The sequence below is a fragment of the Phoca vitulina genome, unplaced genomic scaffold (assembly GCF_004348235.1).
Source record: "Phoca vitulina isolate PV1807 unplaced genomic scaffold, GSC_HSeal_1.0 scaffold111, whole genome shotgun sequence".
NCBI lineage: Eukaryota > Metazoa > Chordata > Mammalia > Carnivora > Phocidae > Phoca > Phoca vitulina.
The window spans coordinates 1,195,190-1,210,124 of NW_022589814.1; the positions used below are offsets into that span (position 1 = coordinate 1,195,190).

Below are 14,935 nucleotides of genomic sequence, written 5' to 3' on the forward strand. Positions count from 1 at the left end.
ATAATTGACTTTGAGGCATAAAGAAAACGTTTAATTTTGTTCTTAAGCACCAAGATACCGTATTGCATATTTTTAGAGTTTGAACCATTCTGGCTTAAAATTGGGACAGCATTTGGGAAGGCTAGGAGCTGGCACTTATATGTGAGAGCTATAATTTAGATGGATGATCAGTGGTCTAGATACATTTCCCAATTTTTATGAAGATCACATGCCATCTGGTGTAATAATTGATAGTTTTGGGATATGCCGAATGCTCTAACTTTTTTTATAATCAGGAAGGAATGGGACTTAAAAGACCAAGTGCATCTTTTCTCAAAAATCTAAAGCTGTTATCCACTGTCTGGAGGCAGAGTTGGATAGTATTTTAATCCTTGGTAACTCTTCCTTGAATGCAATTGTATTTTTGGAAAGTGGCCTTTAATCAGCAGTGTTTCTTCCTCTCTTTACTAGGTGGTTCGCTCAGCAGCTACAAGTGGAGCTGGTAGCACGACCTCTGGTGTTGTATCCGGCAGCCTTGGTTCTCGGGAGATCAACTACATCCTTCGTGTCCTTGGGCCAGCTGCATGCCGCAATCCAGACATTTTCACAGAAGTAGCCAACTGCTGTATCCGCATTGCCCTTCCTGCCCCTCGAGGCTCAGGAACTGGTGAGTTTCCCCTTCTCCTGGCCTTTGAGACATTGAAGTCTATGGCCTAGTATAACCCCAGAGATTTTCTTTGAGGAGATCTATAACTTGGAAAGCCTCCTTAGGCAAGTGTTGGGACATTGACTAGTTGGTCATGTGGGCCAATTCAGAAGTACTCAGTAGCTTCTTACTTGCCCTGTGGTAATCCCTGCCAGAGATACCAAGGACTCATTCAGTCTAGTCCTTACCTTCAAAGAATTTGTTTTGGTGTGACAGCAGAGCTTATATACAGTGTGAATGGTTTACAGATAGAGTGGTAATTGAGGGACAAGTGGACATGTGATGACTCCACCTGATGCAGTAGGGAGTACACAGTATCATCAATGTGTTCTTACTCAAAATGTCTGGCCTATATTTAATTATGAGGAAACAAATGCAAATTGTGAGATATTCTGTAAGACAGCCAACCTAGACTATTCAAAAATATTGTTATAAAGGGGGAAAAATGCAAGGTTCTCCTAGGTTTTAAAAGGAAACTAGAAAGAACTATCAACCTTGATGGGATTCTGGACCCAGATAAAGAGATTTGGAGAAATTTGAATACTGACTATATATAGTCAGATAATTATATCTTTGTTAAATATGTCTTGGGTGTTATGATGGTATTGTGGTTATGTAGAAAAATATCTTTGATCTTAAGTGCAGGTAGATAAATTTATGGGTAGACAAATGGTGATTCTAGATGAAAAGTACATGGGTGTTAATTATACTAACCTTTAAACTTTTCTGTAGGGTTATGGGTTTTCTTTTTAAAATAAAAGGTAGGTTGGGAAGGGGGACTCATTATCTTGGGAGCCTCAGATATGTGCCTGGCTCTGTGCTGGGCAGATCTCATGTGTGATCTCATTTAATCCTCAAATTTTAGGAATGAAAAAAATAAAATTACGGTTTATTTAAGTAATTTGGCCATTATCCTGTAACAGAACTGGATTTCAAAACCAAGTCTCCCCAACTGCAAAGACTGTACTCTTTTTTTTTTTTTAGATATATTTATTTATTTGTGTGCATGGGGGGGAGGGAGAAGCAGACTCCCCGCTGAGCGTGGAGCCTGATTCAAGGTTCTATCTCATGACCCTGAGATGACCTGAGCTGAAATCAAGAGAGTCGGGCACTTAACCAACTGAGCCACCTAGGTGCCCCATATACTCTTTTTTGCCTATATTATTTTTACTATTTGGTACTGCTCTAATAAGTCCTGTGGGATTTAGGGAAAGTAAAAGCCAGATTTTCTAGTAGGCTACTTAAACACCATAAATGGCCTTCTGTCCCAAGCTTACACAATGTTTATACGAGCCCCCTTCTGAGTCTTTATCAGTAACCAAGTGTAGGTACTGGTTCACCATTGACTGATTTTTCTGTGTCTCACTTTGGCTTAGCTTCCGATGATGAATTTGAGAACCTTAGAATTAAAGGTCCTAATGCTGTACAGCTGGTGAAGACAACCCCTTTGAAGCCCTCGCCTCTGCCTGTCATTCCTGATACTATCAAGGAAGTGATCTATGATATGCTGAATGCCCTGGCTGCATACCATGCTCCAGAGGAAGGTACGTAGCTAATGTACCTCAGGAGCCTGGGCACTTTGCCAGGATCTTTCAACCAACCAGTCTTAGTGAGCACTCACTATGTGTCCATGTACTGGGAATCAAGATGAGTAAGACATATGATGCCCTTTTCTGAAAAAACTAGTGGTCATACATTATGACAGATGGCGAAATAGTGGTGAGTTGTAGAGCAAGGCACCTGACCTGGTGGGGGTTGCGACCTGTAGGAAAGTTTCTTAGAACAAGTGGTTTCTGAAATAAGTTTTAAATGATAGGGATGAGGAGAATGCTGACATAACGAGAGTCCATCCCTTACAGAGGGAAGAATAAACAAAGATTAAAGAGGAGATAATATCTTGTAGGCAGAAAATTAAATACCAAGAAGTCTCTAATGTTTTCATTCTCAGAAACAAAAACATCTTTATCTCCCAAAAAACTGGAATCAGTATTAGAAGGTGTGGTTAGGCTTTCTGACCTTTGAGAGCACCATCCCAATCCACCTTTATTCCTAGCTAAGGTGCTGCTTGTAAGTACTGGGAAAGTCATGAATGAATTACTTGGAACCTAGCTTTCATTCCCGTCATATCCTTCTGGATTTTATTTGGGACATATTTATTTGATAGGTCCCACAGAATTGCCAAAAATTGATGAATATAGTCTTTACTAAGTCAAGAAAATCTGAGTCTTTGGTGCTTTTCATCCATTCAGCACTCTGATCCATAGCTCCTTGCTTCTTCTACAACCATAGAACCTTTATTCCACCTCATGTATCCTCCCCCACCCCAAAAAATAATTATAGCTAGGGCAGCCATTTATTGATCTCCGTTGCATTAGGCATAATACCAGCTATGTTCATTTAAGCTTAGTAGTGACAGCTGAGGAAAGTAAATTGCCTGTGGTCACAAAACTAGTGAAAGAATGAGCCTTTCAACCATGCTCTCTTGGTTATACTACATTTCTCCTCTTAAGTGAAAGCCTGGCAATATCACTATATAAATAGTCATAGTAAGTTGGAGTGAACTTGACCAAGCTGCCAAATAGGCATTAACATTGCACAGTTACAAATGAGTTTTGTTTTTGTTTGTTTGTTTTTCTAGCAGAGAAATCTGACCCTAAACCTGGGGGTATGACCCAAGAGGTTGGCCAACTCCTACAAGACATGGGGGATGATGTATACCAGCAGTACCGGTCACTTACTCGTCAGAGCAGTGACTTTGATACACAGTCAGGTTTTTCCATTAATGTAAGTCAATTCCAACCTCCTGTTTCCTTTTCCCTTTCCGATACCTATATGTTCTCTCCATATTTAGGGTTATGCTACAGAAATTTCAAAGGTATTAATTTTGATGTACCTGTAAATTATCTGTGGCCTGTAAATGAAGATAAATTTAAGGTGTCCCTGGGATTTTTCTCTGTTTGGATTGGAAACATTTCCTTAAATTCATTTTTCATTCTCATTTTCCTCTGCCCCTGCTCCCCATTCTCCCAGTCACTGTTTATAATGATGGCTTCCCACAGATTATAGTATATAGCAGGTAAAGGTGATTAAAAGATCAGCCAAAGAGAATCTGTAGCATTCACAATGAGTACCCTGGGAAGGGATCCTACCATTTAGGGACAACTGTCTTTGAAATTAATAATGGCTCAGGAGTATTCTTCTTCCATAGAGTCAGGTCTTTGCTGCAGATGGTGCCTCCACTGAGACTTCCACATCTGGGACATCCCAAGGAGAAGGTAATGGTTTACTTTCTCTCTCTCATTCTTTCTCGAGAGGACAAAGAAACTGGGTATCCTGGGCAAGGGGGTATGGGAATGTAGGCATAATTTTCGCATTTACTTGTCCAAGTGAACTTTTCTCAAGAGTGAGCTCAGTGTTCTGTAAATAAAGGGTTTCTATATGCTAAAATTAATAAAACTGTGACTTAACCAAGTAATGGTTTCTATGGTAAGATCCTTCAGATCTACTCTTTAAACCACCCCATATATTTTGTTGGCTTTCATGCTGGTTTATAGAGCTTTGGTGCCAGTGACACAATTCTAGCTCTAAGGTTTGTGTGGTGGATTCTTGCCTTCTAGCAGTGTCATCAGAGCCCGTTGGCTGCTTAGCCAACAATTAGAGAAATGTCATGTGGAAGCTTCCAAGAGCTGCTGCTTCTTGGATAGGGAAGATCTTTGAGATCTAAGCAAGGAGACAATTGTACTTGATACAACTGCTGGAATGGAGGCATGCTGGGATAAAGTATAGAGGGCACGTGATATAATAGCATCTCAGTATTCCTGGATGAGACAGGAAAGCATTCATAGAGGAGATCAGCTTTTGAGCTAAGCTAGATAAGTAAATATGTGCCAGGGAGACATGTGGGAAGGAAAAGGTAAAAGGGTGCATAAGGCATCTTTGGAGAGCTATTAGTACAGTATTTCTGGAGCATAAAATTATGTGTAAAAGAAGGGGAGTGACAGAAGATACGTGAACATAGCCTCCCTGCTGTACTATATCTACATATTATGTCTGAGACCTGTCATCCTAGCTCTCTGTCCTTCCACCGCATTGTGATGAGGACATTCAGTTTGTACCAGTGTCCTAAAGTGGAGAAGTAATATTCTCTTTGCACATGAGGCTTGATGTTTGCCAATATTTCAGTATGAAATTAAACCAGAGTTTGGCTCTTTCTCAACAGCATCAACTCCAGAGGAGTCTCGGGATGGGAAGAAAGAGAAAGAAGGGGACCGGGCCTCTGAGGAAGGCAAGCAGAAAGGCAAGGGCAGCAAACCTTTAATGCCCACCTCCACTATTCTTCGTCTTCTGGCAGAGTTGGTGAGGTCCTATGTTGGTATTGCTACCCTGATTGCCAACTACAGCTACACTGTGGGCCAGTCTGAGCTGATCAAAGAGGTAATATTTCCAACCTGCCTAAGATTTTATACTGTCATCATTTGGATACAAATGTGTCAGACACTTTGCTAGGAACCTATGCATGCTAGCCCAGTGTTGCAAGGCAGAGGCCTCTTGCAATAACATTGAAGAAGCTAGGCGTTTTCCAGTGATGTGCTATCAGGCTCATTACAGGGAGTGAGTTGGTGCCATTTGTTATTTGTTTCGTAGAAAACCACTTGGTCTGCAGTGTGGCGACTGCAAAAGGCAAGGTTTGGAGTCAAACCAATTAAGAATCTGATCTAGATAGCAATCTAGGTAATACAGGATCTTGGTGAAGTTGCAGGAAAAAATGGGTGAGTTGAGGAGATGTTTTAAAGGTAGAAATAGACAAGAATTGGCAGACGAAGACAAAATCAAGGACTCGTTGTTGTGTGGGTTTTCTATTCCTTTTATGTTAGAAGAAGAAATGGTTTGAAGAGTGAAGGTAGAATTTGAAAAGTATCTGTGGTTTGTCTGCATAAGGGTGTCTAGGGGACAGTAGAATAAGCCAAATACACAAGAATATGGGTGTTTATCTTCCAGATATACTCACACCCGTGCAGAGACAACTGATGTGGTTAATAGTATTTGTAATGTGGAATATAAGGAAAGCCTAAATGTCTATCAGAGCTATGAGAAAGAATGAAGTCATACTTTATATGTCCTGATAGGGAATTATCTTTAAGTTAGATTTTTCAAGTGAGAGGACACTTTAAGAAACTGGATCATGTTCCTATATATGTAAGAGGGGTGCCCAGGGAGGTTTGGTTTTGTTTTGTATTTTTCATAAAGTGGACCTTGTTTTGTGGGGGGGTCACATTGTAATTTTATGGTTAGTAAGCAGTAAAGGGTCTGAGAGTGGAGTGGGGACAATAATGTTGCAGGCAAAGAATAAGAAAGCAGCTGCCATTTTTTAAGCTATTGTGACTGTAATCCAAGTTTTTAAAATACATACAAAAATACACAATTCCTGAATAATTCATCAGTTTTTCTTGGGTGACCATTACCCAAATTAAAATGTTACAAATTCCATAAAAGCTTACCCCTTCATGCCTTTGTACATCTTCCCCTCCCCTTTAAGCTTCCATAAGGTCACCATTATCTTGAGTTCTATTGCCATAGATTAGTTTTGCCCTATATAAATGGAATCTTATAGTACATACTCCTTTGTGTCTGGATTCTTTTGTTTAAGATGTTTGCAAGATTCATTTTCCTGTGCGGTTGTAGTTTTATTTGCTGTATAGAGTTCCACTGTGTGAATGTAACACAGTCTTATCCATGCTAGTGCTGATAGATTATTGGATAGTTTTCCATTTACAGGTATTAAAGTAGTGTTGCTACAGTCCATTCTTATACATGTCTTGGTGAGCATATACAGTTGACCCTTGAACAACACGGGGTGTTAAGGTTGCCGACACCCCATCCCCTTCCCCCCTCCATGTATGCAATTGAAAATCTGCATATAACTTTTGACTCCCCAAAAACTTCACTGGTAGCTTCCTGTTGACCAGAAGCCTTACCAATATCCTAAACAGTCAATTAACACATACTTTGTATGGTTATATGTATTAGAGAAAAGAAAATGTGATTAAGAAAATCATAAGGAGAAAATATATTTACAGTATGGTACTTTATCAAAAAAAATCTGCGTATAAGTGGGCCCACACAGTTCAAACCCGTGTTGTTCAAGGATCAACTGTTATAAGTGTTTCTGTTAGGTGGTATATGCCTAGGAATAGAATTGCTAGTGTCTTCAGCTTTAGCAAATGGTGGCAAAAGTCTTCCAGATTGGTTGTGTCAATTTATATTATCACCAAGCACAGCATATGGGAGTTCAGGTTGTTTCACCTCCTTGCTAACACTTGGTATTTTTCTCATTTTTCATTTTAGCTGATCTAATGGATTTGTAGTGGTATTGCATTGTGGTTAATATGTCCCTGTCTTTATTGGCCATTTGGATATTCTCCTGTGACGAGTCCAAGTCTTGTATTCTTGTTTTCTATTGAATTGTTTACATATTCTGGATATAAGTCTTTTGTGGAGTTATGTATATTAAATATAAGGCATTTTATTTCAAAGCTTTTAATTATTATGCCAGTTGTAGTTACTCGTGGAATAAGACATTTAATTGCAAATTTATTAAGTGTGTGTTTAATATGTGTCACGTGACTTTGTGGTACTGGGTACTCCTAGGTGCTTTACAAATGCAATTGATGATCCTTACCTCAGCACTGGAAGGTTATTGGTATTGCTACCCTTAACGGAGAAGTAGAGAAGGCTCAGAAAGATTAGCTTGCTCAAAGCCAGCTGCAGAGGAGCAGGATTAGAATTGGAACCCAGGTCTCTAATTGCAAATCCAAGTCTCTTTACTACATCATACTGCTTTCCCAAATTGCAAAGCTTTTTTTTCCAGTTTTTACTAATAATGTCCTATAACATATTTATACAATTTTATATTTTATTCACTACTGGGGAATTTTTATTTCTAATAAGTTCCATCTTAACCAGGTCACCTTATCTAATTATCCAGACTTTAGAATTTTTCAGTGCTTTTTTGTTATTGAGGCAAAATTTACATAAAATTAAGCATTTTAAAGTGTATAGTTGAGTTGCATTGGGTACATTCATTGTTGTGCAGCCATCATCTCTTTCTAATTCTAAAATCTGCTTAAATGACAACAGAACTAAGTTCCTTTCTAATATAAGGAATTACCAGGGCAGAAATCATTGTTAGAGAGAAGGAACAAGTCTCACTTAATTTCCTTCCCTTGTTGGGCCTTTTTTGCTATTTTGTATAACTCTGCATTAAATATGTTTGCATATCCATATCTGTGACTGTGCTGTTTCTCTTTCAACTCCTGCCAATTTTTAGCCCAGGGTCCTTAGCATATTGTAGGTATTGGTAAATATTACAATTTAATTGAATACTGAAGGAATTACAGCACTCAATTATGAATCAAGATTTGAATCCTTGCCATTGGCTAAGTTTTTTGTGCAGGCCATGTTTCTTTGGGCCTCAGATTACCCATCTGTCAGATGGGAAAAATATTGAACTTGGCTTAACTGTTCTGTAGGTTTACTGTGAACAGTTCCATCAAATATCACACATATAAATGTTTTGAGAAATACCAAGTGACATATAAATAAAGGTGCATAAACTGTGTAGTGAGAAATGAATGGGATTTAAAAGCATAAAATTTGGATTTGCTACTCACTTAGCTTGTACCTTCAACCCTTGGTCTTCTCATCTATAAAGTAGACCTGATAATCACTGACTGGATGACTTCAAGGATCAACTTTGTGTATTTGTACCTTGTTGATATGCAGACAATATGGCATAATTATGCTTGTGAGTAAATGTCATGATTAATGACTTTTCAGGACTGCAGTGTGCTAGCTTTTGTTCTGGACCACCTCCTCCCACATACCCAGAATGCAGAAGACAAGGACACACCTGCCCTGGCCCGCCTATTCCTCGCAAGCCTGGCTGCTGCAGGGAGTGGCACAGATGCCCAAGTGGCCCTTGTGAATGAAGTAAAAGCAGCCCTGGGACGGGCACTGGCTATGGCTGAGAGTACAGAGAAACATGCCAGGTAAAATCCATGCCTGACGTAGTGCTAATAACCAATAGCATCCCCTACTCCATTCCTTGTCCATGGGATTCCTTGCACTTGAACAAGAGTTCTGGTCCCACTGGCACTGTGTATTCTCTGGTCCTCTCAAATAGTTCTAGTGCTTCCAAATACCTAGAGTGCTGATTACATTTGGAGGAGGGTACAGCTTAGAGAAAAAAGCAAAGGAATGTTTTCATTATACTTCGAGGTCTTGAAGAAGTTGAGCAGGGTATTCAGTCTCACTTTTTAAATTAGTGTAAAGAGGGGCACCTGGGTGGTTCAGTTGTTGAGCGTCTGCCTTCGGCCCAGGTCATGATCCCAGAGTCCTGGGATCGAGCCCCGCATCGGGCTCCCTGCTCCACGGGAAGCCTGCTTCTCCCTCTCCCACTCCCGCTGCTTGTGTTCCCTCTCTCGCTGTCGCTCTGTGTCAAATAAATAAAATCTTTAAAAAAATAAAAATAAATTAGTGTAAAGAAAATTAAGAATGCTACCACTCAGGGAGTGAGCTCTCACCTGTTTCAATGTTACTTCCAGAAGGAAACACTGAGGGCACAGGAGGGTTATCCGAGGCAAGTTAGTGAAGACACCAAAGAACAGGCAGTATTCATATGATAGAGGTGTTAAACTTCTCTCCCAGGCTTCAGGCAGTGATGTGTATCATCAGTACTATCATGGAGTCCTGCCCCTCCACCTCCAGCTTCTACAGCAGTGCCACAGCCAAGACCCAGCACAACGGCATGAACAACATCATTCGACTCTTCCTAAAGAAGGGACTGGTTAATGACCTGGCAAGAGTGCCTCACAGCCTGGACCTGTCCAGGTAAAATTATTCCTGAACTCCAGCTACAGGCTTTTGCCCTCTCTTTAGTCATGCTGCTTTTATTTCTTCATTTGCTTATATTTTCTGTATCCTCGTCAGATGAGTAGTGAGCCGCCAGTGTGATAGGAAAAGTTTGGATATAGGTGGGAACCTGAGTTCTTAGTATTGTGGTTAAGCAAGGCACTTGCCTTTCATTAGGCCTTAGTTTTCTCATTTGCTGCAAACTCAAGAGTTGGACTGTATGAATAATTTTTTTTCCAAGTTTCCCCCACCTTAATTAAAAATAACCTATTATTATAAGATTATATGTGTATCATGAGAACTACAGATGAGCAAAAATAGATACCATATTTCTGCCACTCAGATATCACTGTTACCTTACCACATATCTCTGAGTGGTTTTCTTCACATACATACAAAATGTATTTTTTTACTAAAACGATATTATATATGTTCTTGTGTAACCTGGGTTGGGTTAGGGTTTTTTGGGTGTTTTTTTTTTTTTTCCAGTTACTCTCTCTACCTTCTGGTATAAGTAATTTTTCATCCTATATAATGCCCAAATCTATATTCAAAAATTTTTGTCCAAACCAGAATCTAGTTACAGACCTTGCATTACATCTGGTTATGTCCTCTGAATCTCTGTTATTCTAACACAGAACCTTAATTTTTTTAATCTTCGTTTTATTTCTATTAGTAACACTAATTTATTGAGGTGATCAGGCCTGCTGTCCTACAGAATGTTTTGCCTTCTCGATTTGGTCCATTGCAGTGTCGTTTAATTTGTTCCTTTACTCCCTGTTTTCTGTAAACTTCTAATTAGATCTAGGAGCTTAATGGAGCAATTTAAAATTATTGGTTAAGATATATCATAAATGATATATATCTCATATTCTGTCATGGGGAGACACATCTCTTTGAACTATCAAAAATCATGGTAAAACTGACTACTAGAGTGATAATCATCATTGTACTGTTATATTTTCCCCTTTCTTACTAGAAAGTAATCTGTTAGTATTTTGGCACTGTATAAATGTTTGATTTCCTGTCAGCCATATACCTAATTAATGATCTTAACACTAACTGATAATCCTCTCCTGTGCCAATTTCTTCAGGGATTATCATTGACAACTTTATAATTTCTGTCATTCCTTCTACACTATTAGCTCACATTTTTGTGTGACAAAGTCCCTGTTCAAGGGGGTGGGGGGTCTGGTTACCCTGAAATACAGTTCCTACTGAAAAGGCAGGATAAAAACTTTCTTTTCTTAAGTCACCAATTTTTAGAGTAATCAATAGATTTAATCACCACCTCAAATGCAACTTTCTCTGGCTTTCGATTTTCTATTTTCACTGATTTTTTTAATCAGTGATTGAATTATTTGGATCACTGCAGTCATTCTTTTTCATTATACCTTTGGCCCATAGGGCCTCCTCAGGTTGACTTCTTTGTCCTTTTGATACAAGCTCATCAATTTTTTTAAAACTTTTAAAAATTTCAAACTCAGGAGTGAGCACTGTATGTTTCATCTAGATTAACCAGTGGTTATCATTTCTGTCCTATTTGCTTGAGTTCCCCCTTCCTTCCCACTTTTAGGAGCTGAATCATTTGAAGTTCATTGCAAACAACATGATGCTTAACCTGTGAATACTTCAGCATGTGTCTCCTAAAAATAAACATTCCTTTACATGGCTAGAATATCATCACATCTAAGAAATTTTACCATTGATGTAACAGTACTCAATTTGTATGTCATATTCAAATATCCCCAGTTATTCTAAGTATTATACCTTGAGGGTAGAGTGTTTTGATCCAGGATCCAATGAGCATCACTAATTACATTTGATTGTCACATGTCTCTTGTTATGACATTTGATTGTTTTGAAGAATCCAGAAGGCCAAATGTCTTGTAGAATATTCCATAGTCTGGATTTGTCCACTGCTTCCTTATATTTAGGTTCAGGTTAAACTTTCCAGCATGAATAGTACATAGGTGATGTTTGCCCTTATTGGTACATCACAGGAGACACATAATGCTAATTTGTCCCATTATTGGTAATGCTAAGTTTGATCACATAGTTAAAGGTTAGCTGTCCCCCTTTGTACTTAGTAAGTTTTTTATGAGTTTTTTCTTTACACTAAGAAGATTATATGAATATCCTATGCCCTGAAGATTTTTAACTCCATAGTTTTAGCATTTATTGGTGATCTTTGCCTGGACCACTTATATTGCTGTTTGAAAAGTGATGATTTCTGACTTTCTCATTGCTGTTTATTAGCAGGCAGGCATTCTTTTATAGTGAAGATTTCCTTCTGCCTATTTGTATCCCTGTGGCTGCGGATTCTTTCTATATTTAATGTAATACCATTACCATCATTATTTTTGATACTTCAATGATCTCAAATTTGGCCTGCGGTAATGACGACCCATTAATTTTTTAAAGCCTCTGGCACAACAAGATGTCCCAGACTCACCTTGTACCCTCCATGCCCCATCCCTGGAATCAGTTACTCTGATGAGCCTTGGTTCCTTTTAGTGTGGATTTTTGTGCTAAGTCCATCTCTGTATCTTGCTTTATCTCAGTCCAAACATGGCTAACACAGTCAATGCTGCTTTGAAGCCTTTGGAAACACTTTCCCGAATTGTGAACCAGCCCAGTAGCCTTTTTGGCAGCAAGAGTGCTTCTAGCAAGAGCAAGTCTGAGCAGGATGCCCAAGGAGCTGCTCAAGACTCCAATAGCAACCAGCAGGACCCAGGTAGGGAATCAGAGCCAATGGACTGGAGAGCTGGCTGGGTGGGCATAGCTATTTTGTGGGTGCATCGCATCACAACTGTTCTGGCTTGGTATTGTTTCCCTGGGAACTTGCTGGCCTTCCAGAGATCTGTCATAGTGGCGTGGGAATCTGCCCCACAAAGAATTCCTTAAAATTGCAGCCTTATTTGGCTATCCTCACACGTAGCCTTGTCTTTTCCTTTGTCACCCATTCATTTATTTTCTGAGAACTTGTAAATTTGCCCAGGGAAGGGACCTTATTGTCTTCATGCTTGCCTCGTGGTGCCCTGCACATAGGCACCCTTTGATTATTTTGCTGGTTGGTTGATTGTTTCAGGCGAGCCTGGGGAAGCAGAAGTGCAGGAGGAGGATCATGATGTCACTCAGACAGAGGTGGCAGATGGGGATATCATGGATGGGGAGGCTGAAACCGACTCAGTGGTGATTGCTGGGCAGCCTGAGGTGCTCAGTTCACAAGAGATGCAGGTAGGGAGGCAGATCACCCAGCATACCCCTATTGCGGCGCTGAACCAAACCCCCAAGCGGTGTGGGTGGGTGAGTACTTTAGATCTTTGCCTCAATGCTGTCTGTTTTGCAGAGGAGCACAGATGATATGCTTAGTAGTAGATGCTCAGTAAATGTGTTTGAATTGTATTAAATGAGGGGCGGGGGCAGGGCCAGGATGCCATCCATGTACTATGAAATGGAATAGATCCCAAGAGGAAAACTTAGGCACAGGTGAGATGTGGAAGTAGAAAACTGGCCTGAGTCCTTTGGGCCCAAGCTCTTTGATTTATTTGGCTCTGGTCATTAATGGAAACTCCTTAACATCACTGTTGTGCCTATAGCACCTGGTCTCACTGGAGCATTCAAACGGCTATTTTCTAAAGACCCTAAAGAAAGCATTGTAATTTCTGGAGCTGCAGTGGTAAGAAATGGGGCCTACAGTCCTAAGCTGCTAGCTCTGAGGAGATCTGCATGTATTCCTGGATAGTATAACGACTAACCTGGTCTGAGATAACTGGGATGAATCCATTTGAAGGACAGTCTGAGTGTGGATTGGCAGCACATAGTAGTTTCTGTGCTCTTAGCACCAAATGTGTGGTGTTTTATGCAACATGCTCTGTCACACGTTATCCTAGAAATATATACTCCCTTGCTGGCTTTTTTTAGGGTTTCCGTGCTAGCACAATGATAGACTTGTGTGCATCCATATATATGTTCTATTTCTCTCCAGGTTGAGAATGAGCTGGAGGACCTGATAGATGAGTTGCTTGAGAGGGATGGCGGATCTGGGAACAGTACAATTATAGGTGAGAGCCCCAGAACTGAGTATAGCCTCTTCCTTTGCCTCAGTCTCTCTTGGGAGGACCCTTTTTCTCATCATCTGCTTGCTCAGCTCTGCCTAAGGGCTCATAGCCAGCCTAGATTGCTGCTTGTCTTGATGTTGATGGTCTTACAGATGAGAAATTCACAAACCATCTACAGACCTGTGGTGGCAGGTCTGAAGCGTTGCCTGTGTGGGGGAGGTGGAGGGGGTGGCCATCAGTATAGATGATACATGAGGCACATCAAGAGTGTTATTCATGGAAGCCTAGAGGAGGCTTTAGAGGCTGTAGGGTGAGAAAGCGCTTTCCTTTCAGTTTTTCAGCAAAATCCAGGGGCTTTCCGCCTCTGAGTCTCAGTAGTGTAAAAAGAGTGATCATTCCCTAAGGGTGGCCCTTTTTACAACTCAAAGGGAAAACGGCAAAAGTACCCTACTGTCACCTGGTTCCAAGGGTCTATGTGTTATTTGTTTTTATTTTACTGATGAAGGAAATCAAAGGATAAACGGAAGTAGACATGTATTCTTAAATTTGACAAGGTTTTTTCACACCCATTATCCTCTGTGGTTTCACAATTAGTGGGATTGGCAGGGCAGATGTGATCATCCCATTTTACAGATGAGGAAACTGAGACTCAGACAGGTAAAGTGACTGGCCAAGCTCACCTAGCTAGTCGACAGCAGAGAACATAGGTCTTCTCCCTCATCCAAAAAAAAAAAAAAAAAAAAGTGGATATCTGCTGGGTGTACATAGCTACTTTAGGCGCACCCAATCTGGAAAGGGAAGTCCTCTGTTGTTCAGTGAAGGCTCTGCTCTGTAACCTTCAGTGAGCAGAAGTGGAGAGGATGAATCACAAGAGGACGTGCTGATGGATGAAGCTCCTTCCAACCTCAGCCAAGCTTCCACCTTGCAGGCCAACCGAGAAGGTGAGAGTGCCGAGGCCAGAAAGGCCTCCCTTCTTGCCCTGCACGTCTGACAGACACTACACTAGGGTTTTCCTGGAGGCAGCTGCCCACATGTGCAGAATAAGGAAGCATCTGTCTGCATGCGCTGACATACACCATCCACTTTATCCTCAGCCAGTTTTTCAAATAACATGTTACTACTGCTTGCCCAAAAGTTTGTCACTTCTTACTTGGTTCGCTTTCTTCTCACCCACCTGCTATCATCGCTCCAGATTCCCTCTTACCAACAGGATGCAGTCAGTAGCAAAGTAGGGCTGGAAAGGCAAGGGGGCACCAGCAGACTTGGCCAAGTCCTA

The 14,935-nt window shown here is 40.5% G+C and overlaps 1 protein-coding gene across 9 annotated transcripts in view; it reads left to right on the top strand.

Annotated features, from left to right (window-relative positions):
* The window catches only part of HUWE1 (HECT, UBA and WWE domain containing E3 ubiquitin protein ligase 1), a 162,845-nt gene that overhangs the window by 122,581 nt on the left and 25,329 nt on the right, over nucleotides 1–14,935 (top strand). For 8 of the 9 annotated variants that reach the window (XM_032398210.1, XM_032398204.1, XM_032398211.1 and 5 more), the window contains 11 exons: nucleotides 451–646; nucleotides 2,062–2,229; nucleotides 3,324–3,469; nucleotides 3,894–3,960; nucleotides 4,905–5,119; nucleotides 8,522–8,733; nucleotides 9,392–9,574; nucleotides 12,160–12,332; nucleotides 12,687–12,835; nucleotides 13,587–13,662; nucleotides 14,502–14,600. In XM_032398210.1, coding sequence (XP_032254101.1) covers nucleotides 451–646; nucleotides 2,062–2,229; nucleotides 3,324–3,469; nucleotides 3,894–3,960; nucleotides 4,905–5,119; nucleotides 8,522–8,733; nucleotides 9,392–9,574; nucleotides 12,160–12,332; nucleotides 12,687–12,835; nucleotides 13,587–13,662; nucleotides 14,502–14,600 — 1,684 coding nt within the window. The remainder of the gene's footprint in view (nucleotides 1–450; nucleotides 647–2,061; nucleotides 2,230–3,323; nucleotides 3,470–3,893; nucleotides 3,961–4,904; nucleotides 5,120–8,521; nucleotides 8,734–9,391; nucleotides 9,575–12,159; nucleotides 12,333–12,686; nucleotides 12,836–13,586; nucleotides 13,663–14,501; nucleotides 14,601–14,935) is intronic. The other variant, XM_032398212.1, reaches the window with a different exon arrangement.